Source organism: Serinus canaria, chromosome 18, assembly GCF_022539315.1.
Source record: "Serinus canaria isolate serCan28SL12 chromosome 18, serCan2020, whole genome shotgun sequence".
Taxonomy (NCBI): domain Eukaryota; kingdom Metazoa; phylum Chordata; class Aves; order Passeriformes; family Fringillidae; genus Serinus; species Serinus canaria.
In genome coordinates, this window is record NC_066331.1 from 6,622,073 (window position 1) to 6,647,091 (window position 25,019).

The 25,019-nt window shown below is 43.5% G+C and overlaps 1 protein-coding gene across 3 annotated transcripts in view; it reads left to right on the forward strand.

The window, feature by feature from the left end:
- The window catches only part of LLGL2 (LLGL scribble cell polarity complex component 2), a 33,335-nt gene that overhangs the window by 6,089 nt on the left and 2,227 nt on the right, over positions 1-25,019 (forward strand). For all 3 annotated transcript variants that reach the window (XM_050981243.1, XM_050981244.1, XM_050981245.1), the window contains exons 2-23: positions 1,115-1,222; positions 7,360-7,457; positions 8,456-8,537; positions 9,779-9,894; positions 10,457-10,615; positions 11,330-11,492; positions 11,667-11,799; positions 12,574-12,628; positions 12,806-12,960; positions 16,247-16,464; positions 16,951-17,018; positions 17,987-18,140; positions 18,238-18,342; positions 19,119-19,411; positions 19,671-19,824; positions 20,105-20,255; positions 20,936-21,052; positions 21,552-21,718; positions 22,369-22,633; positions 23,650-23,800; positions 24,336-24,373; positions 24,833-24,880. In XM_050981243.1, the coding sequence (XP_050837200.1) occupies positions 1,148-1,222; positions 7,360-7,457; positions 8,456-8,537; positions 9,779-9,894; positions 10,457-10,615; positions 11,330-11,492; positions 11,667-11,799; positions 12,574-12,628; positions 12,806-12,960; positions 16,247-16,464; positions 16,951-17,018; positions 17,987-18,140; positions 18,238-18,342; positions 19,119-19,411; positions 19,671-19,824; positions 20,105-20,255; positions 20,936-21,052; positions 21,552-21,718; positions 22,369-22,633; positions 23,650-23,800; positions 24,336-24,373; positions 24,833-24,880 (2,965 nt within the window). In that variant the 5' untranslated portion in view covers positions 1,115-1,147. The remainder of the gene's footprint in view (positions 1-1,114; positions 1,223-7,359; positions 7,458-8,455; positions 8,538-9,778; positions 9,895-10,456; positions 10,616-11,329; positions 11,493-11,666; positions 11,800-12,573; positions 12,629-12,805; positions 12,961-16,246; positions 16,465-16,950; positions 17,019-17,986; positions 18,141-18,237; positions 18,343-19,118; positions 19,412-19,670; positions 19,825-20,104; positions 20,256-20,935; positions 21,053-21,551; positions 21,719-22,368; positions 22,634-23,649; positions 23,801-24,335; positions 24,374-24,832; positions 24,881-25,019) is intronic.

A 25,019-nucleotide genomic window follows, 5' to 3' on the forward strand; every position in this document is an offset into this window, starting at 1 on the left:
ACATTCCTGTTCCTTTGGTGCTTCTGGTCCCTCTCTTTCTCATGCAATGACAGTCCCCTGCTCCCCACCTTGCTGTAGGTGTGTATGAACCTCTTCTGACCATGTAGGATATCCATTCTGACCCTTCATTGCACCTCAGAAGTTCTGGCCCCCACTGCACACATGTGTCATGTACAGAGTAGCCGGCAAATTGCTCCCTGTCCAGCAAATTAGAATAAAATACTGAGTGAAGTGTCTGTAAACTGCAGACTGTGAGAGATGTCCAGGACAGGCAGGAGCACTAACACCAGGGTAAGTTGTCAGGATGTGAATTCGAGCCTTTGCTCTTGAGTTGGCAGGGTTTGCTTGACACATAGTACCTGTGCAGAGGGGAGATGTGACAGCCTCCTGAGCTGTAGAGAGCTGGAAGCTGGAGCCTGGGATTCCCTGTGTGATTGCTGGCTGTCGAGCCAGGTCTGATTTGTCCTGGTTGGATCCTCCTGTGAGAGGCCAGGCACTGGGACGCTGCTTTGTGCTTCAGCTGCACAGTGAATTGCAGGTGCGAAATTCCCTTCCCTACCCCCACCTCGAGCAGGGAGTTCGGCTTGATATTTTACAAAAGCAAGTTAATAATTAATGCAGCTCCCCTGCAGGCAGCGCCCTTTCTGCTGTGCCCATGGAGAGACCTGAAAATGGATTCTTTCTCTCTTTGTCTCAATATCTGGAGGGTTACCTGGGGTGAAAACTGATGCTAGTCAATAATGCCTGAGCCTGGGAGTTGGCCTTTAGGTTGGGTTTGTCTGAATGTTTATGCAAATGCTGCAGTTTTGCCTTTTCTTTGGATAAGGTCAACTCGAGGGATTGCAAAATGGCCAAGTGCAAAATCCTTTTTAGAATCCTCTTGTTTTATCTGTACTAGTTTGCTTTATCAGTGTGAAAATAGAATTGTGAAGTGCTGCAGCAGAGAGCTGTGCTAGACGGGTATCAGGTTTTAGTCACTCGATAGTGATGTTGTCTCAGTCTGCTCTGGCTGATTTGTTACCTGCTAAACCAAAATAAATAAATAACCTACTTCTGCCTGCTTTCTGCTCAGGCTGCTTTTGTTTATATGGGCTCTTCTTTTCTATTTTGTTAGGATTTTTGTTGCCAAGATACTACAGCGAGGAAGATGAGAAGGTTCTTAAGACCCGGACATGATCCAGTGCGAGAGAGGCTCAAGCGCGATCTTTTCCAGTTCAACAAGGTACAGGCTTTCCTCAGACTGCAGGGCAAATCTGTCCTGAGCCACTGCATCCTGCAAAAGGAGGGAAAAACCTCTTGAGTGTGGGTGGAAAAGTTAAATTTAGGAGAGGTGCTGGTTTGTTCTCTTTTTCAGTTCTGCCTTTTTCTCCCCCAGTGTGCCTGAGTAGTTTCCTTTAAGGTCCTGGGCACATTCTCAATTCTGTCTCCTTTTTTAAGAGGAAGGATATTGTGATGCTGTTGAGTGGCACTTGCTGAAAGAAGAGATCTTCACAGCAGCTTTTCTATCCTCTGAGTGGTCTGTTACTTGTCCTGCTATGTGCTGGGACTGTTTCTGTAATAGGTAGTCCTTGTTAAGAAAAGAAACATTTTTCTACAGATGCACATGAACCAGCTGTGATGCAGCTGAAGCCAGAGTTCTTTGTCCTGATTATCCTTTGGATTTACAAGTGTACCCCTGACTTTAAATGTGCATTTAAAAGGCTGGGCGAGCACCTAGGCAGCACAATGGCCATTAATAATGAATTTACTATTATCTTAGTCTGAATCTGTTTCTAGATTTTTTTCCTTCTCTCTGTGAAGAAGAAATTGCAATGGCTATGCTATCTCTCCAACACTTTTTCTTATGAGCTCTGGCCAGGAGCATAATGCTTTTATCTTTGAAAATGCCTAGTATTAAATCATGGCTAGGCTAATGGCTACTTAACACTTTCTTTGGGGAGAAGAAATATATTTGTAGGTTTTGTGTTTCCAAGTTTGAAATGGAATTTTACTGAAAAGTGTAATGGATAAATGAAATCAGCCTAGGAAATAACCTCCTTGATTCATTGTAATTGTACTGTAGATGGATACTTGAAGTGGAACTGTGGGTATTTGAGATAAATGATTTAATGTAATTGGTACTAAGCACACCAATTCCATGCATACCTCCCTGCCATTGGGGAGATGAAGGAACTCAGGAGTGCTTCGGGTCTGTTTTCTGCCTGCTACCACCAGGAAATTCTAGTGCAGATGCAGGAAAAACATCAGTGAATGCAGGCCAGTTTGAGTTGTTTGCATCTGGCTAAATGCAATGTCACCTTCAGAAAAAATGTCCCAGGGATGGGTCAGAGTTGCTTATAAGCATTTAAAATTTTAAATACCTTGGAAAAACTCTGCTATTTTAGGGATGGCTCTTCCTTGAATATGCCTTTCTCTTAGGAGAGTGTTTGGCTAAGCTTTACCTGCCAGAGACACACTAATTTGGATAATGCAAAACAGGGTTAAAAGAGATAGCTTTTGCAGCAGAGGGAAACTTCCAAATATATTAGAAGCTGACATCAGGATTTGTGACTCCATTTGATTCAGTCCTGAAGGTAAATATGACATGTTGTTTCTAGGGAGACAACTACTTTGGACACTTCCTAATGTTTACTCTCATTAACAGCTTGGTAATTAAAGGCCTTGTAAAATTCATTTGCACCTTTAAGCCACAGTAACTTGTTCTTTTCTAATAAGAATCAGAAGGGAATGAACATTATACCAGAATCTTTTACACTCTACTTTTTTCTTGCATAAAAATGAGGGGATTTTTTTCCCTGAGTTTTGTGTCTCCCGTACCAGTATTTCTAGAGATAATGGGTCATTTCAAAGCTTCTACCCTTTGATCCAGTAAACATCTACTCACAGCTAGGTAGACTGAGAAAATCTGGGAAAGTCAGACCTTAATTCTGAGCTGTTGAAGGTTGTGGCTTCAAGGAGCCAAGAATCATAGTGCTTTTTGTGCAAGGCTGTCCTGGTCTAATGTGCTATTAGAGCAAGCACATTAGTGCTGGTAAGCAGGTTTTTAAACACTTGTTATTTGAGGTCTTTGAAAGACTTCTAGTTAAGAACCTGCTTGGGAAATATTTTGTGGGCCTGTAAAGTTGCTGATCAGAGAAATTGCTCTGTGGATTTGCACCTCTTCAGTGTGTGATGCAGGCTATGACTAAAGGCAAGGTCTGCACCTTAAAGGTGCTGGGGATTCCTGCTCTCATTTTACACTGAAGTTGAACATAAATGCATGATGCCTCACAGATTTAGTGTTAGTGTAGTGGAATGTATTTGACCACGCTGACCTAGAATGGACTTCAATTTAGAAAGTCTGTTTAATGGGTGGTGGTGGATTTTTGTTTGTTTACTCTGTCAGGTATAAATTGGCTGTGATCTTACTGCTTCTTTCTTGCATTTCTTTTTGCATAAGAGGTGGTCCAGATGGTTTTAAAGGACTGATTGATGACTGGACTAGCACTTCAAACTGTCTTCAAAGTTGTGTTTGTTTCAAAAAACACCTTCCTAAATTCTGCTAGTCACTTAGCTTTGCATATCTGTTTCTCTGTATGAGTAAGAACTTCCCATACGTGTGTGTACCTGTTGCAAGAATCTGTTTTTAGCTCAGTGGATAGAAGGAAGGATAAGGTATGTGGACTTGGCAGTCTACTTCTTTGAGTTTATCCTGCTTTTGGAAGTAGTATTTGGATGCCTTTGGCTCAGTCCAAACCCTGCAGAAGAAACATGTTCAGGCTGGCATTGTCAGACTAGATGATGGGTAACACACAGGTGAACCAGCCTGTCTTACAGCTGAATGTTACCCAACTGGGAGCATTGCATTTAATTTATGGCTTCATGGTTTTTCCCCTGTTTTCAGCCTTCCTGCCCCTTTGCTGATGGGTGTGATGGAGACCTTACCTGAAATCTGAATTAGTGTCTAAGCAAAGTGGAGTTAGGACATACAGGCTTCATTGTTTCTTCAAAAGATGAATTAACAAAGGGACAGGGCTTGTATTGCCTGTGGTTGGGTTTGTCTCTGTTCTGTCATAAAACAATCTGAGAGGAGAGAGAGAGACACAAGTGAAAGGAGGAAGACAGAGCTGAATTTCATTGGCACAGCTTTAATGTGGGCTGGGAACAACTGTTCAGTTTGGCCACATTTTTCCTGCAGTAAATCCGACTGACATGAAGCATTTCTGTCAGTGCTGCTGACACCAGGCTTGCTTGAGTCTGACAAATCTGTGGAGAATGAGAAAAAGCTCCTACCTTTCCCCATAGAAACAAAGGCCCTTTTGAGAAGGAGGGCACATTGTGGGCACTCCAGTTTCTTATTTCAGCTCTGCTGAAAGGCTCTATTGTAACCTCTGCTGCCTCCTGCCCCCCTCTCTCCCCCTTGCTGCGTTTACCTGCTGGGCAGGTGAAAGGATTGGCTGATGAAAGCTGCCGAGGGGAGGGAGGGAGGGCAGCCCAAAGCTGCCTTGATGTGATTTAACAACTGGGTGCAAATAAGTACAAGGAAGAGATCTGGGTAATCAGGACAGTGAATGTGAATGCCTGACCCTGGTGGAGTCGAATGCAGCCCAAAAGCCACCCCGAAGCCTTTACTGCCCAGCTGTGGAAACAAATGACCTAAGAGAGAGTTATCTTTGTTGCATCTTATGGGCATCTTGATTGAAGATTCAGAGCTACCAGAAACCTTTAGTACATTTACTGCTCTCCATGAGCAGTTGTGTAGCACGCTGTGCTTGTTACTGATACTTCTCGTTTGCAGATTTGTCTGTGGAATGGGGGGTGCTTAAAATTTTTTTTTGGTTGAATGAAAACCTAGAGGAGAAAAAATCATCCTCCTGTTATTATTACTGAATCATACACACTTGGTTGTGCAGTTCATAGGTCTCATGCTTGAAAATTAAAGCTTTTATTGGCTTGTCTAATGTGTTTACAAATTAACACATCAAACCCAGGATCTAATTAGGCCAGTATTAAGGCTGGTGTTGACAGCTTCCTAACAGGCAGTGCAGTATTGTATAAGTCATGGTTTTCTGAGAGTTGTGGCTAAAGCTTTATCTTTTGGGCTGGATGAAATTTTAGAATAATCACAGTTTCTAATTGATGTGTCACTGAAAATTGCACCTGGTTGTGCTGATAACATGACAGTGCAGTGACTGTGAACAAGTTGAAACTAAAAGTATCAGGGGGAGTTAACACTGGTGTCTCCCTAACAAGTTCCTCACTTTGTTTTGGGTGAGAGTGGAATGGTGTTTATTGCCTGTGCTACACCTGATTCATTTAAATGTCTGATTTATTGTTAAGATAACGCTACCTTGGATCTTCTTCCCAGAATTTTGCACCGCAGCTTTATACTCCCACAACTTTGACAATTAGGAAGCTTTTCTCTGTTGCCTCAGTAGCTATCACAGTGCAGAGGAATTCCTCTTTGTCTGTGCTGGGTTAGGAAACTGCCCTGTTTCAATTCTGAGTCCATTGATAAATTCCTGATTTCATACAACCTTCTCTAGGAAGTTTTATATGTGTAGCTAGGCAAAGGTTGGTTAGCAGCAGGTTCAAGGGTGACAGTAAAAAGATTGACTTCTCAAAATTTGTTGTTAATAATGCAAACCTAACACTTAAATTGCCTTCTTAGAATATAAAGAGCTAAGGCTGGAGATTAAGCTATCAAAAAAGGAAGTAAACTCAGTGGTCTTGGAGCTTGTAGTACTAATCTTAGCTTACTACCTATAAAAGGTAAAAAAATTACTATTACTCTTTTGCCCAGCCTAATGAGTTGGCAAGCAGAAAATTGGGAAATGCTCCAATATTTTCAGTTTCATCTTCTAAAGAGGCTCATCTTCCCTTAAGAGAACCTCAGGCTGGGATAGCCAGTATTTAGAGGAGGGAGGTCTTTTCTTGCAGCTTAGGAATTATGATCAAACGGGTAAAACCAAGGCAAATTGGCAGACTCTGGAGTTAGCTGGATCCTCCTATGCTGTGTCTTCGAGCAGGACATTAAAGTGTTTTGCAGCAACTGGGGCACCTCGGGCTATGGCCTGACCACGGAAATGAAACCAGCTCCATTTGATTCTCATGCAGGGGATTAAGTTGGGAAATCACTATGCAGGAAATAAAGTCCAGGTGTTACTTTTAGGCTGAATTAAGCATAAAACATAAATGATGTGGTAGCTTTGCTTCAGACGTGATGGAAATGAGGACGGGAGTGAGGTGCAAGTGCTGTAGATGGAGAGTTCTCAGCTTTTTATTTTTTTTTTCAATAGTGAATGTAATGAGTTCCTATTCTGTAGCTGGCCAGCTTGCCTTAGAAGAAGGTATTTTCCAGAAGTTGGGCCTTTAAGGATCAGCATTTTCCAGGAAGCATCCCTCTTAATCTTCCCTATTAATCTCTGGGCACATCGGTCCTCTTTACCTGTGTGATGGTGCATACTGGTTTTGCCTAAACCAGGATAAGAGCTGTGCATTAGCACTTCTGAAAACCTCAGTGAGCTATTTTCTAAGCAGCTTGGTGGCATCCTGTAAGTATGGCAGGATATTATTCCCTGGTGTGTAAATGCATCAGTGTGTGATGTGTACAGATGCTTAAAATCTCTCTCCTGGAGCAGCTCTAAGTTGTACTTTAGGGATGCCACCAAGGCCAAGCCGCACTGCTCCCCGTGACAGTGACATTTTTAGTCCTGAATGGCTTTGAATTACTCTGAGGTGGCCTAGCAGGCTCCTGCTCTCATTAAATTCCAGTGTTCCTCGTGTTCCCTCTGGAAAATGGATATGGATTACATTAGTTTTCCTGGCTGCTCATAGGAAAGCTGTTTGGTTTCCTTGATGAGCACTGATGTTCACTTGTAGCTTTGCATTGCTTTGCACTATTTGTTCATGTCAGTCACCAAAAAGAGGTCAGGAAGGCTGACCTGTGTGGAATTTGGTAGATAAAGCTGGTCTTACAGTGCACAGTATTTGTGTCAGACTTTGAAATTGTGCTGAGCAGTCGGTTTACAGAAGTGCAGCTGATGTGGAGTGATGGAGTATGTTGTATTGACTGACTAAGCTGTGCTTATGCAGAGTTATTTATAATCTTAACATCAAGAGCTGCTCAGGCTACTGTTTTCAGAATATTTCTCTTTCATTTCTGTTATACTTCTGGATATCCTGGCTGTGGAGCCAGAGATTCTTGGCACACATTCATCATTAGGCTGTTGTTCAGCAAATCAAAACGGTTCGAACGCCTTTCAGCAGAAAAAGCTGCCATTAAGTGCTGTATTTCAGACTGCCATGCCATGTTGAATTTCTGCCCAACAATGCCCATGAAACAAGCTGCTGATCATGATTTTTCCTTCTCTCCCCCAGACTGTGGAACATGGATTTCCCCACCAGCCCAGTGCCCTGGGCTACAGCCCATTTCTCCGTCTCATGGCCATTGGGACACGATCAGGAGCCATCAAATTGTATCCTTTGAACAACCTGGGTGAGAGTTCTCTAACCTCAGCAGAATTAGTGCAGCTTTGAAGACACTTCAAAAGTTAGATTAAGTATGAATTTGCAAGCAAGGGTTACTGGAACACTGAAGCAGTTTGCAAAGGTTTGGAGTGATTTTGGTCTGATCAGTGTGGAGTTATCTTTCCAAGAGCTGAGCTACAGCTCCAACAGGAGCTGAGCTGATGCAGATATTAAACAAGACTCTGCTCTTGCTATGCAGAAGGTCAGACTAGATCCGGCCTAAGTTTAGCAATCCTTCACATTGTAAATTCCAGGGTTGTTTAAATATTTGGGGCAGGGTTCCTTTTTTTTTTTTTTTTTTTTTTTTTCCCTAAAGCAATTCTATTTCAAAGGTTAAAGCTGAAGTCAGAAATGCTTTCTACTTCCTGAGTTTTTGACCATCCAGGAATTAAAGACATTGAAGGTGGTAATTATTTTTTTGTAGCTAATGATATCCAGTCTGATTTTTGTGTGAGTGAGATTCTCATGGCAGAGACCAGTTAGATGAGCTGTAAAACAGGCATGTCACCCAGCCCAGAAAGGAAAAGTTGGTGCTGTCTCTGCCAGCTTAATCATTCATTGCTGGTGTTGTTTGTGCTCAGAGGCTGGACTCCACATGCAGGCAGTAGCCATCTGTCTCCTGGTTACAAATTAGTTAAGCAGGATTGTAGTGTCTGGGAAACCACTGAACATCCCTGAGAAAAAACAGAGTCCAGGCACCTCTTCTGCATATACTGAAGGAAGAACAGGGAACTTCCCTGTTTTCCACAGTGAGCACAGCCTACAAATTTTACAAGCATGTAAAATCAAAAGTAGATTTGCATTGATTCTTTGCAGTCCAGCTCACCAACAGTAAAACACGATTTCAAACTAAGCTCTTTTTGTCTTGCTTGCTAGCAAGCTTCTTACCAATTAATTGTAGCTGTGGGTCACCTTAAATACTGTAGATCCTCAACAAACTCATCAGATATGGTGCTCCTGGGGTGGAGTTCATGGGTTTACATGAAGAAAACAACACTGTAATGCAGATTCACTTTATACCTGATCAGGTAAGTGCATTTTCAGTACCTCTGTGACTTATGTAGATCTCTTCTAAACAGGTGTTGATTTTATTCCAGGGATCTGGGCTCCTATTACCAAGTATATTCAAATGTTTATCCCAGTGTATTTTGTGCTCTCAGCAGTTCTTGTTGCTGTGGAGATGCTCAGTAAAACTAGAAGAGAAGCTTTAAACTAAAGAGTAGCTTTATTGTTCATAACTGTTGCTCATTTATCTCCAGTAACATCCTGGGAATGGTAATAAGGCCAGGATAGTTTTAGGCAATCTGCTGTAGAAGCAAGAACTTCCTTTTCCTTTTGCAGTCCTTATTTTTTCAGTAGGACTGAGTAGTCTTTCCTCTGCACAACAGACAGAACAGGACCTGCCACTGAGCTGATTTAATTATTTTCAGGAGCTCAGAACAGCACTGCTAACCTCATCTGCTGTTAAGTTTGTTGCCTTTGTGTTTGGAGGTATTGAGTCTTGCTCCTGGGGATTGCTGAACAGTTATTGCCATGCTCTAAAAATAGGAAAGCAGAATTCTCCAAATGTCTGGTGGCTGTCTAACCACTTTCCCTTGACTGTCCAGACTGCTGTCTTAGCTGCAGACTTTGTTCCCTGATGCCCCCAGTGTAGCACAAGTGGCCTCTTTATGAGAGGGATTTAATTCTTGAGGCAGTTTTGGGTGTCTGTTTGCTTAACTAATGGTATAAACTGAAACTCCCATGGGGAGTGTTGCACCAGGTGTGGCTGCAGCAGGTAAAATGCTTCAATTTGAACATCCAGCCAGCAGGGCTGGGCTCATAAAAGGATTCTGACACAACCCTCAGAATGAGGTTGGACATGAAGAATGTGAGGATTGTGGTGTAGCAGAGTATATCAGCCCCACCCAAAGCTGGGGTGTGTTCAGCAAACCTGTGCTGAGCCAGGAGGAGATGAGATACAGCCTGCAGCTGCATGGCTGGGCTTTACAGCACAGGCTGATCTTCAGGAGCCTAAATCCTTGTCATCCCCCTCAGTGATAACCTGTGCCTTTATAACAGGGTTTTTTAGCCTCTAGGCTACTTCTTGTCTTCCTCTACCCGCCAAATCCCATTGCTGCAGTGTTTGTCCACTGCCATAAAAAAACTGAACCAGCTCCCCAGTCCTGTTTTAGCAGAGAATTATGAACAGCAGCAAATCTACTGCTAAATTTACTGTGTTATATTTAATACTGGCATTCTGAAAAAAGCAAGTTGTGTGATTTTGCAGTGCCAGCTGGTGACACTGCTGGATGATAACAGCTTGCACCTCTGGAGCCTGAAGCAGCACGGAGGAACATCCGAGCTGCGGGAGGAGCATCGCTTCACCCTCAAAGGGCCACCTGGGTAAGGCACAGGAGGGGCTTGCAGCTGGTCTGGGGATTAGCAAGCCAGAAAATCCTGCTGTTGTTTAAGCTAGAGCCTGTCCAGTTCTTACAGCCTGCCACTCCTCTGAATCCATTCAAAGGGCATCCATGGAAACCAACCAAGAGCTGGCTAGGGCATGGGAGACCAGCTTTTAAACGTGCTCAACCAGTGCAAAGGGTGGCATATTTTAAAATATTGTGGATTCACTGCTGTGAGTACAGGAGCTGTTAATCTTAAGGTTGGGTAAATCTAACCATGCCTTAAGTCAGACTTTGAAATGCTGTTGTGGTTTTAATTTGACTTGATCTTGCCAGTTTTAGGTGAGCTATTTTTAGGAACACTTAGAGAGGGTTCTGTAAAAAAGGTGTTTGGTTCTTTCTCCATGCACTTGTCAAAAATTTCCTATATAGTTTGTCTTAAAGCTGATGTTTTCCTTCTTAAAAAAAAAATCATGCCTCCAAAACAAGTGACACTGATAAATGTCCCTGTTATGTTGTTAACTCTCCCAAATTCAGTAACAAGGGTCTCTTTGTATCCCCAGCTCTCCACCAAGTGCCACCCAGGTAACAGCTGTGCTTCCCCATTCCTCACGGGAAGTGCTGTACCTGGGCACAGAGAGTGGCAACATCTTTGTGGTGGAGCTGCCCTCGTTCCGAGTGCTGGAGGACAGGACCATCACCCCCGAGGCCGTGCTGCAGCGGTGAGTGAGTGAGCAAACAAGATGTGGAATCCCATTACCAGACACATCCTTTGTTAAAATGTCACCCCAGATTATGTACTGGGGCCTTGCTGTTCTGTTAAGCATTGTCCATATCTGCCTGACTCTCATGAAAGTAACTTTTGGTCCTGTTGTGTGTTAAGTAACAATTTCTGTCCTGATCCAGCCTGGTGTTGTCACTGTGGAGATAAAGCACGTTCACTTGGGGTGGATCTGCAAACCTTGTGCTCTAGCCCTTGTGTTTAGTTTTAGAAAAAAAAAAAAAAGTTTAGCTGTAATTACCCGTTTATTTTTTTCAACCACTGGCAGAACATCTGGTGCTGCTTTGTTCAAATGGAGTTTTTATCACTCTGCTGAGTGCTGCTGAAAACTGTCCTGCTGCACTTCTGTTGACATTTCCATCTTACCTTTATTCTGTAAGAGAATAGGGTGGGTGGTTCAAACTGTCTTTACAGTCCTGGAATGCTGTCCTGGAATTCATTGCAAACCCTGGCCTTTCCTTGAAGAAAACAGGACTAGGTGCATGTCCATGTGGTAGGCCTGATGTAATGTCTCCCATAAGATATTTCTGCTGCTTGAAGGATTTATGGAATCAACTGTTTCAACTTGGTTGCTTAATTTCTTATTCTTATATTACAGTTCTCTCAGGTTATACCTGGAATCAGCTTCTCTTGGTTTTCTCTTTTGCTCCTGCAGGATACCAGAAGATAACTGCAACAGGCGATCCTGTGAACTGGTGGAAGCCCTTCGGGAGCATCCTAAGAACCCTGACCACATCCTAATTGGGTACAGCAGGGGCTTGATTGTCCTCTGGGACCTGCAGAATAACAAAGCAACACACTATTTCCTGGGCAGCCAGGTATTGATTCAATCCCGAGTCAGTTCAGCAGGGCAGGAAGGGCTCTCACTGGCACTCTGAAGACAAATCAGGTGCAGGGACAGCCTGACAAAGCTGCTTTTTTACTAAGAGCAGGTTGTTGTGGGGAGATAACAGCTCTCTGGAGAGCAGTCATTTGTATGGCTTTCTTTTCAGCAACTGGAGAACCTCTACTGGCAGAAGGATGGCAGTAAATTCATTAGTTGTCACTACGATGGAAGCTACAGCCAGTGGCCAGTATCCAGTGACAACAGGCAGTCAGAGCCTCTGGAGAACACTGTGCCTTATGGTCAGTAAGTGAAGTTTAACTGTTGTGTTTTTGTCCAAACTCATCTAATTCTAAGTTTGGGTAGGATATTCACAATTCCTCCCTAGTGTTTAATGGCAAACTGCAGAGGTGCCTCTTGAACAGCTTGTAAGCCTTGACTAAGGGATTTCAGCCCAGATTTTCTCTTGGATTTGAAACTCCTTTGCATTGTTGAAGTCTGTCCTGAACATGGAGAGCAAGTCTTGACAATATTAGTGCCCCTTATGAAGAAGGGTGTTGGTGATTCAGCTCTTTGTTTTAGCTAGTGTCCTGTTCAACAGGAGTTGCTGTGTAATTAATAGTGAGCTGAGTGTATTTTTTGTTGACCTGAGCAGTGATTAAATGAAGCTTCTGATTTGCTGGAAACCATCAAATGGGGATGACCTCACCTTTCGAGTGCAAAGAAGCTTCTAAAGCTGTATCACTCTATATTAGTTTCAGGAATGGCTTTGATTCTAGCAATCCTTTCTAGTTAATCAGCTCCTCCAGGAGCATTTCTACTCCCTGGTAGCCATCAGCAGCATGGTTTAGAACTGCCCCTGAGCCTAACCTGTGTTTTGCTGCAGAGTTCTGTGGTCAGTGTGTCCCAGAAGACTTGTCTGATGTGGCTTGGTCTAGGGAGGTGGTGCTGGCTCCTACTAATTTAGCTGGCTCCCTTTGGGGTGGAGGGTGAGGTGACCTGGCTGAAGCAGAATCAGCAGCTTCTGATGTAAAGATGGACTTCTTGAATTGTAGCAAAAAACTCTGTTTTCTCAGGTCCTTTTCCCTGCAAGGCCATCTCCAAGATCTACTGGCAGACAACAAAAAATGGGTGAGTTTGTAGTGTATCCCTTCAGTCTCAGCTATTTGAAGGGTGCAGTGTGCAATGCCATATGAACCCTTTAGAGTACCATTATAAGAACTTGTCAAACTTTCTTTGACATTTCTTTAAAATTTTTCTTGCTCCCTTCTTCAATGCAGACCACTTTAACTCTTTCTTTCTCTCAAGGCTTCCTTACATAATATTCCAAGGAGGAATGCCCCGGGCTAGCTATGGGGACCGGCACAGTATCTCTGTTATCCACGGCAGCCAGCAAACAGCCTTTGACTTTACCTCCAGGGTGATAGACTTCTTCATAATCTTCAGTTCAGATCCTGCTGCAGGTATGTGATGGAAGGGCATTACTGAGGAATTAGGATAGCTGTGTACGTGTGTGGCAATCTGCCTGGTATAAATAGCATATGAAATGTGATAAGGAGGTCAGTTGTATGGGGAGTTTGAGACTTCAGCAGAGAATCACAGAATCATTTCGTTTTGCAAAGACCCTTAAGATTGAGTCCAGCTGTGAAAGATTCCCATTTAAAAGTGAAATGTAAAACACTGGTGTAAATACAGGGCTGGTTACAAATGCCATACATTCCTCAAAAATTTAGGCTACTCTGTTAATGAGAAAAGATCTCTTAAACCTATATCTGTTTAAGCTGGACATTGGACATAACCAGGTCGTGAAATGAAGATCTGAATATTGTTGTTTGGAAACAGCACTTCAAAGGAGGCTAATAATTACAACCAGAATTTACTCCCACTGAGACAGTGCTTCTTTTAATTAGTACCTGGATTTGTGTCTGGAGCTTTGGGTAACAAATTAGCAAAGGGTGACATAGAACCAAGGGTCAGTATATAGAGAACTTAATTTCCTTACTGCTGGTGAACATGATTGTAATCTGAATAGTTCTCATTCCTGGAATTGTGTAGAGCTTGTCAGATTCTTGCTTCTGTTGAAGAGCTTTATTGACCTTACTTCTGCAGTAACTGTGCATTCTTCCTTTTCATGAAAGTATAAAGGGTTTTCCCCAATAACTCTTTGTTTAATGCTGCTGTAGTTCTTGCTTCTGGTTAACTTGGAATAACTGAGTATAAAATGCTATTTCAAGCTCCAAAAATGTGCATGATCAAACTAAATTGCAAATTGTTTAGGAGCTTGTAAGTAAATCTTCTGTTACTGGATCTTCTCAGGCTTTTCTAGTCTCTGATTTGCCTGCTAGACTGGTTTCCAACCCAATTTGTCTTGTGTCCTGCCTGGGAAGGGTGGTGGCAGCCATAGCTCCACATCTTGGTCTGTCAGTGCAGGTTGGATCCCTCCAGCCTGTTCTGGGAAGCAGAGCATGGATCCAGGGGAAAAGAGGCAGAAAAAAACAGCTTTTGGATTCCTTCTTGCCTCTCTTCCTAGATCTTAACAGACCCTCTCAGGTTACTGAAAACAGAGCAGAGAAATTAAAGTGTAACTGAGCAGCAGTACCTGTGTGTGTCTGTTACTGATTTTCCCTGCACAACACTGCCCTTTTTAAGCATCTTCCAAGTGTGCAGAACCTACAGGTCTAAATCTTCAAGTTCACAGTGCTGATAAACTTGAGGTACTGTTTCATACTTCAAGATCAATACCCTTTGGTGTTAAGGAAGGAGACCCTTTTACTTTCTATGAAATTGTCAGGGTGGAGATTCTGGATGATGGAACAAAAATATTAACGATGAAAGAAATCTTGAGTTTTTTAGGTCAGAGTTGGACTGCTTAGAGTTCAGGTTCTGGATGTGATTACAAATCCTTTAGGATGAAATAACTGAACAAACAGGCTTTATATTTCTACTTCCCAATAATTGAATTATCCAGTTAACACCGCTGCTGGTGGGCTCAGACAGGAGCTGCTACAAGAAACTGAAACTGTTTTACTCACATGAGGAAGTTTTTTACAATAAAATGAGGTTTCTGTGGTTGACAAGCTTCCTTGTTGCTGATTGCTTAAGCTTAGTGGATCTACGAAGCTTGCCTTGTTTGCCCTTAAGCAGTCTTCCCTGCAATGGCAATACCAAGGTATTAATTGTATACCAAAGCCACTTAATTTAATAAGCACAAAGCTTATGCATTGCAGCATGGTCCTAGCTAGTGACTTTTCACTACCCTGAATATGCTGTGGAAACAGTTTTTTAGAAGGTCAGCCCTTCCTGTTTCTTTTTTTTTTTTTTTTTTTGTGGGGGGGGTTGGGTGGGTGAGTGTGTGGCAATCGTGACAAATTTTACTGTGCCTGCTACTTCAACAACTTAAAATAGATTCTTGCCACAAGAAATGAGCTCAGATGTGTTTTTTTGCAGGGAAAAAAAATTGTTAAAACAGAGCACTTTTGGTTAATGTTGGCAACAGTAAACTGCAGGACTGTTACAGTACAGGGATGATATTATTATTTCATTGTGAAGTCCTGTGGGCAACTGCAAGTGATGGTACATAGGAAAGCAAAGTAAACTGAATAGAAAACATTCATTTCATGATGAAACTGAAATAATTAGTGATGTGTTGAGGCTGGGCCTAGTCAGAGGTGAAACTTGGGGTGCCTCACTAGTGATGCCAAGTACTAATTACTTGAATTTAATTTTGCTGAGTGAACAGTGTTGGTGTGTGCCTTCTTGCCAGTGTATACCAGGTTAATCAACCAAGTAAAGGAGGGAAGTAAAAATACAGTTTAGGAGGGAAGGTTGGGGGAAAGCTGTTAGGTAGTTTGCTAATGACTCAGTGTTGATCAACCCCAATCCAGCTTTATATTCACTCAGATTTCTGTAGCTGTGTTAATTGTCACTGCTGTGAACTGGTCTGTGGTTTTGGTTTTCCCCACCAGTTAGCTGCTGTGGCTGACTCGTCAACCTTGCTGCAATAATGTCCTTGTAGACTAAATATTTTTCATTCAAGATTGTCAATTGTAACCTGAGTTACAATTCTTGTTTGTGTCAGATGTCACCAGTCAAGTTACATTAAGATATTTCTTTTTTAGTTGTTCCTAATACACATAAGAATTATTAGACAATGTACATATCTTTAAAAAGAAAGACTAGAGGATGTGTCACAACATATGAGAAGACGAGAAAATGAAAAATAAAAGAGCTGAATTGTAAATACTTGTCAGTTCAAGCCGAGAAGCATTCTGCAGAACCCAAGGCATTAACATGTTTAAGCAGCTTAGCCTAGATGGACTGTGGTCCTAACACAGCACTAAATGGGTCACTGCTGGGGTGTATATACATGTCTTTCAACCCAGTGCTGTTAATTAGCTGCAGGTAAAGTCTTTGGAATTCTGGCAGTTACAGTAGCAGGTATGAACTTTGTGTTATTTAGTCATTGTTGTTAACAAATTTTATACTCTGCAATGGAATCTATTAAAAGTCACTGTCACAGTCCTAGGAGTAATGTAAAGAAACATGAATTTGCTGTAAATCTGTGAGTGTCTTCAGATCCATTCATACCTGATAGGCCCAGTTAAGACAGAAGCATTTCAGGTTTTTTCCAAGAAAAATGTTGATGTGGAGGTATGTGATTACAGTTTTCAAAGCAGCCTTCCAGGAAGCTTCTTTGCACTGACCTTGGCTGGTCAGTTTTGTCAGCCTCAATGAATGTTGTTTCTGCAGATTTTGATGACCCCTCCGCCCTGGTGGTGCTGGCAGAAGAAGAGCTCGTGGTCATAGACTTGAAAAGTGCAGGCTGGCCAGCAGTGCACCCTCCATACCTGGCCTCCCTGCACTGCTCAGCCATCACCTGCTCTCACCATGTCTCCAACATCCCACTGAAGCTCTGGGAGCGGATTATCAGCGCTGGGAGCAAGCAGAACATTCACTACTCCACTATGGTATGGCAGCTGTGTCCCCACATGTGTCCCCCTGTGTTCTTACATGTTCAGGTCAGTGTGACTGCCCATGGTGTGGGTGGTCTGTGTTGCTGATGATCTGCAGAGGGTTCAGCCCCAGCAGACACTCTCCTGACTTTTAACAGGGTCAAGAGAGGCCTTTTCCCAAAGCAGTACAGTTATACTGGGGAATTAAAATGTGGTATTTTTTAAGCTTTGACAAGCCAGAGGGGAGGTCTGAGTGTTCCCAGCTGTCGGTGGTAACAAAGTTCTCATGTAAAAGCATGAAGCTTGTTGGGGAAATGTGTAGAATGCCTTCTAAAAGGCACAGCTGGTGTCAGAATGGGAACACCTAATCCCAACAAAAGGTGACAGCATGGACTGTTTCGCTGCTACTTGCATTGGAGTTCATGCCCTCCTACTGACTTTATGTTGTCTCCACACTGTCACTGCCTAGGCAGTCACACACTTCTCTTACTCTGTTTGTAGCCATGGCCAATTGATGGTGGCACCAACATCGCTCCAGATCCTCCACAGAGAGACTTGCTGCTAACAGGGTAGGCACTGACCTGAGAACCATCAGGGAGCCCTTTCCAGTTCCAGTTCCCCCTTTTCAACTGACTGAGATTTTCCTATGGACTTAAAGTCTGCTCATATTTTAGGGCAGAAGACTGCAGCCTTACAGTGCAGCTGCTCCAAACTGTGCTGCTGGCTTTGTAAAACCAATTTATTTTGCTGCTTCTGAGCAAACAGGTTATGATGTCCACAGATAACCCAGAAAGTGGCTGATTTTTAGTTTTGATGTGTTATCCATTGCCCCTACTCCCAAAGTGTGTAGGAGTGCAGGCACTAATCCAGCCTGGTTCAAAGGCAGCAGTGTTAAAATGAAGCTTAGTCTTTCATGTTTTGAAGCATTTTCCCCTCTACCTTACACTCTCAATCTTAAAATAGAGGTTAGCTTGGACTCCTGTCTGCTTTGATCAACAAACAGATCAGATGAACAGATCTAGCTAAGAGTTGGAAGTAGCTAGAAAGAGATTGTCTCATTGCATAAAAATGTGCCATTTTCTTTTCAAAGCACTTTTGAGAGTTTCAGGGGGCTGTTCCTCAGATTGCATTCTTGATGGAGCATGTTAGAAGCTCCTACCCTTGTGTTGGAAAACTGTTGCAAATCTTCACCTGGAGAGCTGAGATTAAAGCTTGATTTTTTTTTACATTTTTTTTCCCTTCCCTCGCAGTAACAGTATTTTTGCCTGGATGAGTCTTTCCTTCCATATGCTAAGCTTTTTGCCTTATCCGTGTCTTTTTGGCATAATCTTTAATTAGTATAATGGTGTCAGATCACCAAGAACACCTGAATTGAAAAAAACCCAACAACCAGAAACAAAACCAAAACCCACAAGAAATACACAAGAAGCCAAAAATCTTTCTCTTTGTGATTTGTTTTTTTTTGATTCTGTATTTTCTCCTCTCTTTTACCCTCCATGTGCTGTTCTCCTGTGTGTTCCTGTATCCTCCCCCTCAGGCATGAGGATGGCACAGTGAGGTTTTGGGATGCCTCTGGTGTCTGCTTGCACCTCCTTTATAAGCTGAGCACAGTGAGAGTGTTCCTCACGGATGCTGATCCCAATGACAACATGAACACCCTGGGGGAGGATGAATGGCCTCCACTCCGCAAGGTGAGAGGGCTGCTGCTGGTAGAAACTTCCTGCAAACCTGGGGAGCTCTGATTCCTGCCCCAGTTAAAGACAAGCCCCTCTCTGTTCTCTTGCCTAGGTTGGTACCTTCGATCCTTACAGTGATGATCCAAGACTTGGGATCCAGAAGATCTACCTGTGTAAATACAGTGGATACTTGGCTGTAGCTGGTACAGCAGGACAGGTATTGGAATATGAGCAATCAACATAAACATTGGTTTCAGTGCTGGTTTCAGTGTAATCTGGAGATCTGCTAAAATTCAAAATGCTCATTTCTGTCATGGTAAATTGATCTGTTTTCTGGAAATGATTCATGGAACACTGCTCTGGTGAGACCCCACTTTGAACAATGCATCCAGTGCATCCCCGAAGGACACAGAGATGGTGGAGTGAGTCCAGAGCTCATTAGAGGGATAGAGCAGCTCTGCTGCAAGGAAAGGTTGAGAGAATTGGGATTGTTCAGCCTGGAGAAGGGAAGGTTTGGGGTCACCTAATTTCATCCTGATACCTGAAAGAACCTACAAGAAGCATGGATCGAGACTACCTACAAGGTCCTGGAATGACAGAACAAGAGGGAGTGGTTTCAGACAGAGAGTAGGTTTAGATTAGATATTTGATAGGAAGAACTTCTTTGCTGTGAGGGTGGTAAGGCGCTGTAGCAGGGTGCCTGGAGAAGTTGTGGATGCCCCAGCCCTGGAAGTGTTTAAGGTTGGATGGAGCTCTGACCGAAAGAGGTGTCCCTGTGCATGGCAGGGGTTATTACTAGGTGATATTTAAGGTGCCTACTAACCCAAACCATTCTGGGATTTTCTGCTTTCTCTAGTTGGTTTTAGACATTATCTGCTGTTATTTTCCTGTCCTGAGAGGTGCTGTAGTTCAGCAGCTGTAGGGAAGGGCTGCAGCTTGGAGATCTGCCTGCACAGCAAAAGCTGCAGCAAAGGTTGTTTTTTTTCCTTTCAGGTGCTGGTGATGGAACTGAATGATGAGGATGCAGAACATGTGGTGGACCATGCTGAAGCAGATCTCCTGCAGGACCAAGAGGGCTATCGATGGAAAGGTCACGAGAAGCTCAAAACTCGAGATGGGCCTGTTCGATTTGAAGCTGGTTTTCAGCCATTTGTCCTTGTCCAGTGTCAGCCACCAGCTGTCGTCACCTCTTTAGCCCTGCACTCAGAGTGGAAGCTTGTGGCCTTTGGCACCAGTCATGGGTTTGGGCTTTTTGACCATCAGCAGAAGCGACTGGTCTTTGTCAAGTAAGTGTCATCTTTCCAGGGGGTCTGTGGTAATCCTTATGTTAATGATTACCTGGAATTACTAACAAAGCAAGGTGTGATAAGTGATTTCTCAAGAGCTGTCACTGTAGCAAGAAGCTCTGCTTCTTTTTTCTCCAGCCTTGAAGATGTTCCAGAATATATAACCATGTTCCAACATTTGTGTGTATCCTGTTGGACTCCTGAGAGTGATTGCCACCCAGTAGAAAGTGACCACGTGGTTACTCTCTCCCTCTTCCAGGTGCACACTGCATCCCAGTGACCAGCTGGCGTTAGAAGGTCCCCTGTCACGGGTGAAATCCTTGAAGAAGTCCCTCCGTCAGTCGTTCCGGCGGATCAGAAGAAGCCGAGTGTCCAGTAGGAAGCGGAGAGGAGGTGGTGGGAATGCCTCAGAGGTGAGGGCTTCACCTTTTTGGGGTCTGTCTGTTTGCAGCTTGGAACCTGCTAAGACTGCCTAGAGGAGGAGGTGGTCTCAGCTCTGCTATCAAATCAAGAGCTATTGTTATGAGGGAAAAATGGCAATTTCTGATGCTCTGTTAGATAAAAACAGGCACATTTTTAGAAAAAATCAGTTCAGAAGACAAGTTCACTGGTGTGCCTTTCTATTTTTGCCACGCTCCCTCTCTCTCCCTGCTGTGTCTATCCCTGACTGACAGTGTCTCCTCACCTGTGAAGGTGCAAGAAGCAAATGCCAAGTTTGACCAGGACGTGTTGCAGGAGATGGAGCTGGCTCCAGTCCAGCGCAAGATCGAGGCGCGCTCAGCAGAAGACTCTTTCACTGGCTTTGTGCGAACCCTGTATTTTGCTGATACCTTCCTGAGAGACAGTGAGTGGGAAAAACATCTCTCTCTCTTCTTCCAAATGGGTTTTTACTGCTTCTGCCAAGGAGTGTATTAGGATTTACTACCAGGAAAACTCGGCACCTCCTGTGTCCTACTTGGTGCTGTGCTAAAAAACTGATATAGAACAAGAGCATATGTTGTCCTGTAGAATTGTTATTTAGCCATTCTGGGCTGCTGGCTAATCCAAGGCAAGTGGCCATTCATCTTTGAATCAAGTCTTTATGTATGATTTTCAAATGTGCTATATTGGCATCTGACTTGCTAGTATAAACTTTTCCTTCTTTCATTCCTCTGAAGTTCACGCCTGTCTCCAGCAAATCCTTTTAATTTTAGTGATGGTGGTGGCTGGTTATGTATCAGAGCCCAAACTGATAAGATGCACAAGTTTACTCTGCTCATCTGTGACACTGATGTGTGAAAACTTGACACAGCAGTTGTGGTGGTTCGTGTGGTGGTACTTTTGCCTTTGCTCAGGTGCAGTGCCTTTTCTAAGGGCTGCTGGAGGACATGTATTGGGAAGAGAATGTTAAAAACTTGCAGTTTGTGCCTGGCAGGTCTCCCCTAATATGAAGACATGTAGGCTGCAGACAGAGGTTTTGTGTAGCCAAGGAAAGCTGTAATGTCATGGATGGTACCTTGCTCATGGACTCTTTTGTCACTCCAGGCTCCCGGCACTGCCCATCCCTGTGGGCTGGCACCAATGGAGGGACAGTCTATGCTTTCTGTTTACGTGTTCCTCCAGCTGAGAGGAGGATGGATGAGCCTGTGAGGGCAGAGCAGGGTAAGTGCCTTGTGAAAGCAGGGTTCTGTTGAGTCTGAACCATGGCTCACAGGAGTTATGGCCAGAAAAGCAGGATTGCTCAATCAGTGCTGCTTATCAGTGATTAGAGCCATGTGTGGCAGTGTCTGAGTTAAGCAATGCTCACTGCAGCAGCTGAACTGGAGCTCTAGCACTGCTTGATGTGCCTCAGCCTCATTTCCTACTCACTTCAGAAATGTAAATTTGTATCAGCTGTCACTGAATTTTGCCATCAACCCTCCTGCACGTGTCGTTCTGGCAGCTGAGCCTGTTGTCTTTATGTAACAATGGTTTCTGTTCAACACAGATCAGTTCAGTCAGAATGCCCTTCAACTACCAAATCTTTTTAGGCAGCATTTCTATAACCTCAGTATATAGGTCTTCAGTGCTGAGAGTGTGTGAAGGAGTTTCTAACAATGTTTCTGACTAGACTCCTGTTTGTTTTCTCTGTTTATTTTTACTCCTTATCTCGCCTGTCTAGCCAAAGAGATTCAGCTGATGCACAGGGCTCCTGTTGTGGGGATACTTGTGTTGGATGGACGCAGCACTCCCCTCCCAGAACCTCTAGAAGTAGCACATGACCTTTCCAAGAGTCCTGATATGCAAGGCAGCCACCAGCTGCTGGTGGTGTCTGAAGAGCAATTTAAGGTGAGTGTCACCTATTGAGGGAGGGAGGAGCCGATGAATTGTGCATGAAATCTGCTAAAGCACTGGGCACTGCTCAGTGGAAAGAGAATTCTTGGGAGTGCTTGTTCTCCTGTGCCTCAAGAACAGCCCTGGGACAGCACTTCTGTTTGGTACAGTCCAGAAATCAGGTGTGTGCTGGCAAACTGGTGTTCAGCATAGTGCTGCACGTGCTGAATATAAAAATTTTATGCTTGTATGAGATTATACTCTTTGGACAAGGCTGCTTCTGCTTTTGGCTAAGAGCTTTTCTGTTGTTAGTGCAGAAGCAGGAATTTGTAGGTATTTTTGTGAAGTATCTTGTTTTGCACACTAACTCAAACCCTGTTCTCTTTCTGTATTAATTTGTAGCCAATTAGGGAAGAGTTTTGAAAAAATGGGGGAGAAGTGTGGTTATAACCTGAAGGGTAAAACTGATGTCAGGACAGAAAGACATTTTCACACTGCCTGTGGCTGATTCATTCTCATGCCATGAGCAGGGGATTGGCTCTGGTTACACCTGTGTGTATTCCCTGTGAATGGAAACATTATCCAGGGAGGGAGCAGCAGATGTCCTGGGGAGCTGCTGCTGCCTTTGTGCAGGAAGAGGTGTCAGTGTCTCATTCCTGTGACAGGTCTTCACATTGCCCAAGGTCAGCTCCAAACTGAAGCTCAAGCTGACAGCCCTGGAAGGCTGCAGGGTACGGAAGGTGACAGTTGCCAACTTTGGCAGCTGCAAGACTGATGATTACAGTGAGAACGACCTGGCAGTGCTGACCAACCTGGGAGACATCCAGATCATCTCCCTGCCCTTCCTCAAGCTGCAGATCCGCTACCCCTGCATCCGCAAGGAGGATGTCAGTGGCATTGCATCCTGTGTCTTCACCAAATACGGCCAAGGTGAGGTGGGCTTCTCCCACATCATCCCTCTTGTTGTGTGCTTGAGACTGGGAAATGGCTTAGTGTTTTTTAGCTGGCTGTGAACACATGGGAGTCTGTTATTGTTAGGTTGGACGTGACATATATATACACGTGATTAGGGTTTAAAAAAAAAGGTTTTTATTTTGCGTGTTTTCTAACTTATAAGCTTTTGACAAAGCCTAATATTAAGTTATTAACTACATCACAATAACTTCCATTCATAAATGCAAAGCAATTAGCATCAATATAATTAGCAAAAGTTTTATAGAAACTTAATAAAGCACATATGCACATCTACTTATGCTCGTAGTCTAGCTTACAAAAATTTTCATGTATCTTTTCTAATCTGTTTCTATGCCAACAACCTTGTCTTCCTTTTTTGCTATAAATACACTCAAAAATCATAAACTGTTATTTCTTCTATTAACTCAGCTTTGCTTACAAGCCAGCTGCCAAGACATGAGTTAGAAGAAGCAGGAGTGAGTTTATTCCATTACTGTTAATGAATACAGGAGTGAATAGTGGTTTTCAGCTTGGATGTACCCTTAGATAACTTCCACCTGACCATCCTCCTCTTGTCTGATGTGGGTGAATGGCTCTCTAAGCAGCAGGCTCTGGGCAATGGCTCCACTGTGCCTCCTGTACCTGCCTGTGTCTCAGCACTCACATTGCAAAACTGGGATCCTGTGGCTGCTGAAGATGGATTTCTGCTTTCCAGTTCATTTTTTGCATCTTTCTGTGCTGTTTTTCCCAAGTGTCAGCACAGGACAACAGAATTATGTCTCAGCATAACCTTAAATTGCACAGTCTCTAGGCTAACCAGAGGGGAGCTGGGGTAATATCTTCCTCAGTGATCCCTCCTTGCTTAGCTAGAAGGCAAAGCAAACCCTTTCTGCCAAACATAGATCATGCCTAGATATGTTCTTTTTTAGGATCACCTTTGGTTCTGGAACTGTTTGCTGAGAATTGCCCTTATCAATTGCAATCCCCTGCAGGTTTCTATCTGATCTCACCGTCGGAGTTTGAGAGGTTTTCCCTTTCCACCAAATGGTTGGTGGAGCCCCGGTGCATCGTGGACATGCCAGAAGTGACAAGCAACAACCACGTGCACAAGTCTGGCACACAGAATGCTGCAAGGAAATCCAGGTAATGTCTGTAACACTCTTGCACATGACTGTGTCTTGGTAGGGAGGAAAGAAACCCCTTTGAAGTTAACATCCACAGAGGGGCTGGCATCAGGAAATGTCACCTTCCCCCTGGTGGTGTTCCTACTGGGAGTACGTTTGGCAGGACAAAGCAGGAAGCTTTGGAACTGGTATCCCTAAGCTGGAGTCACAAACACAGAGAAAGCCCTTGCTTGCTTTGCTTGTTCCCAAATGCTGAGGCTGAGCTGTTGCTCTGTGAAAGGAAATCCAGTGTTCCTCCTCTCAGAACATCAGTGAGTAACAGTAGATCTGACACTCACAGAGATCCTACAGGATTTTTATTCCCAGAGTTAAGTGTCCTTTGGTGCCTGCAGACTTCTGCATCACCAGCATGTGGTGAAGCCCTTCCCACACTCAGCAAACCATTTAGTTGATGTGCACTGGAACCTCTTGTAACTGCCAAGAACACACAGGAATTCTCTGCTCTCCTGTTCTTAAGCATCAGTAATGGTTTTCTGCCTCCTCTCCTTTTTTAGAGGACCAGGAAATAGTCCAGGTGACTGTGGAGAAGATGGTAAGTGAAAAAAATAAGTGTGCTTATTTACAGAGGGTAGCATGGCGTGTGTAGACCTCAAAATGTCTTTCCTATTGCTACAGTTGATATTTTCTACCTAGGATAGGGAAAAATAAGGAAGGATGTGGGGGAAACATTGTGATCTGCCTGGACTGTATTTTAGTTGATAGCTCTGAAGTAAGTTGTAGTGGAAGATTCCCTTAAAGAGTAGAACAGAGTTTGCTGGAGGAAAGGTCTGAACTTCTTTAGATCTTCTGTTATCCAAACTAGTATTACTGAAAGAAACAGTTCAGTGTGTGAGAGACTTTAAGGATTAGTTGTGAAGCATTCAGTAAAGTCAAAAAGTACTTAACGTGGGGAAAAAATCCAGTTCTATTGTGCATTTCTCCAAAACTGCACTTATTTCAGTAAAAAGGGAAAATATTGTTAGCTAAAACAAATTTTCCTACTCTTTTTTAGAAAGAAAGTCTGTGAGGCTGATGGAACATGCCTTACTCAATGATGAAAGTGAGTGAGATGAAGTCTTGCTGCTGAGGGGGAAGGTGCCTTTCTGGGTGGGAAAAGAAGAAAGCTGCTGGGAATTTTGTGGATTCCAGTTCCAAGGGCTCTGTAATTACTGGCAGAAATGCTGGGTTTTCTTGAATCC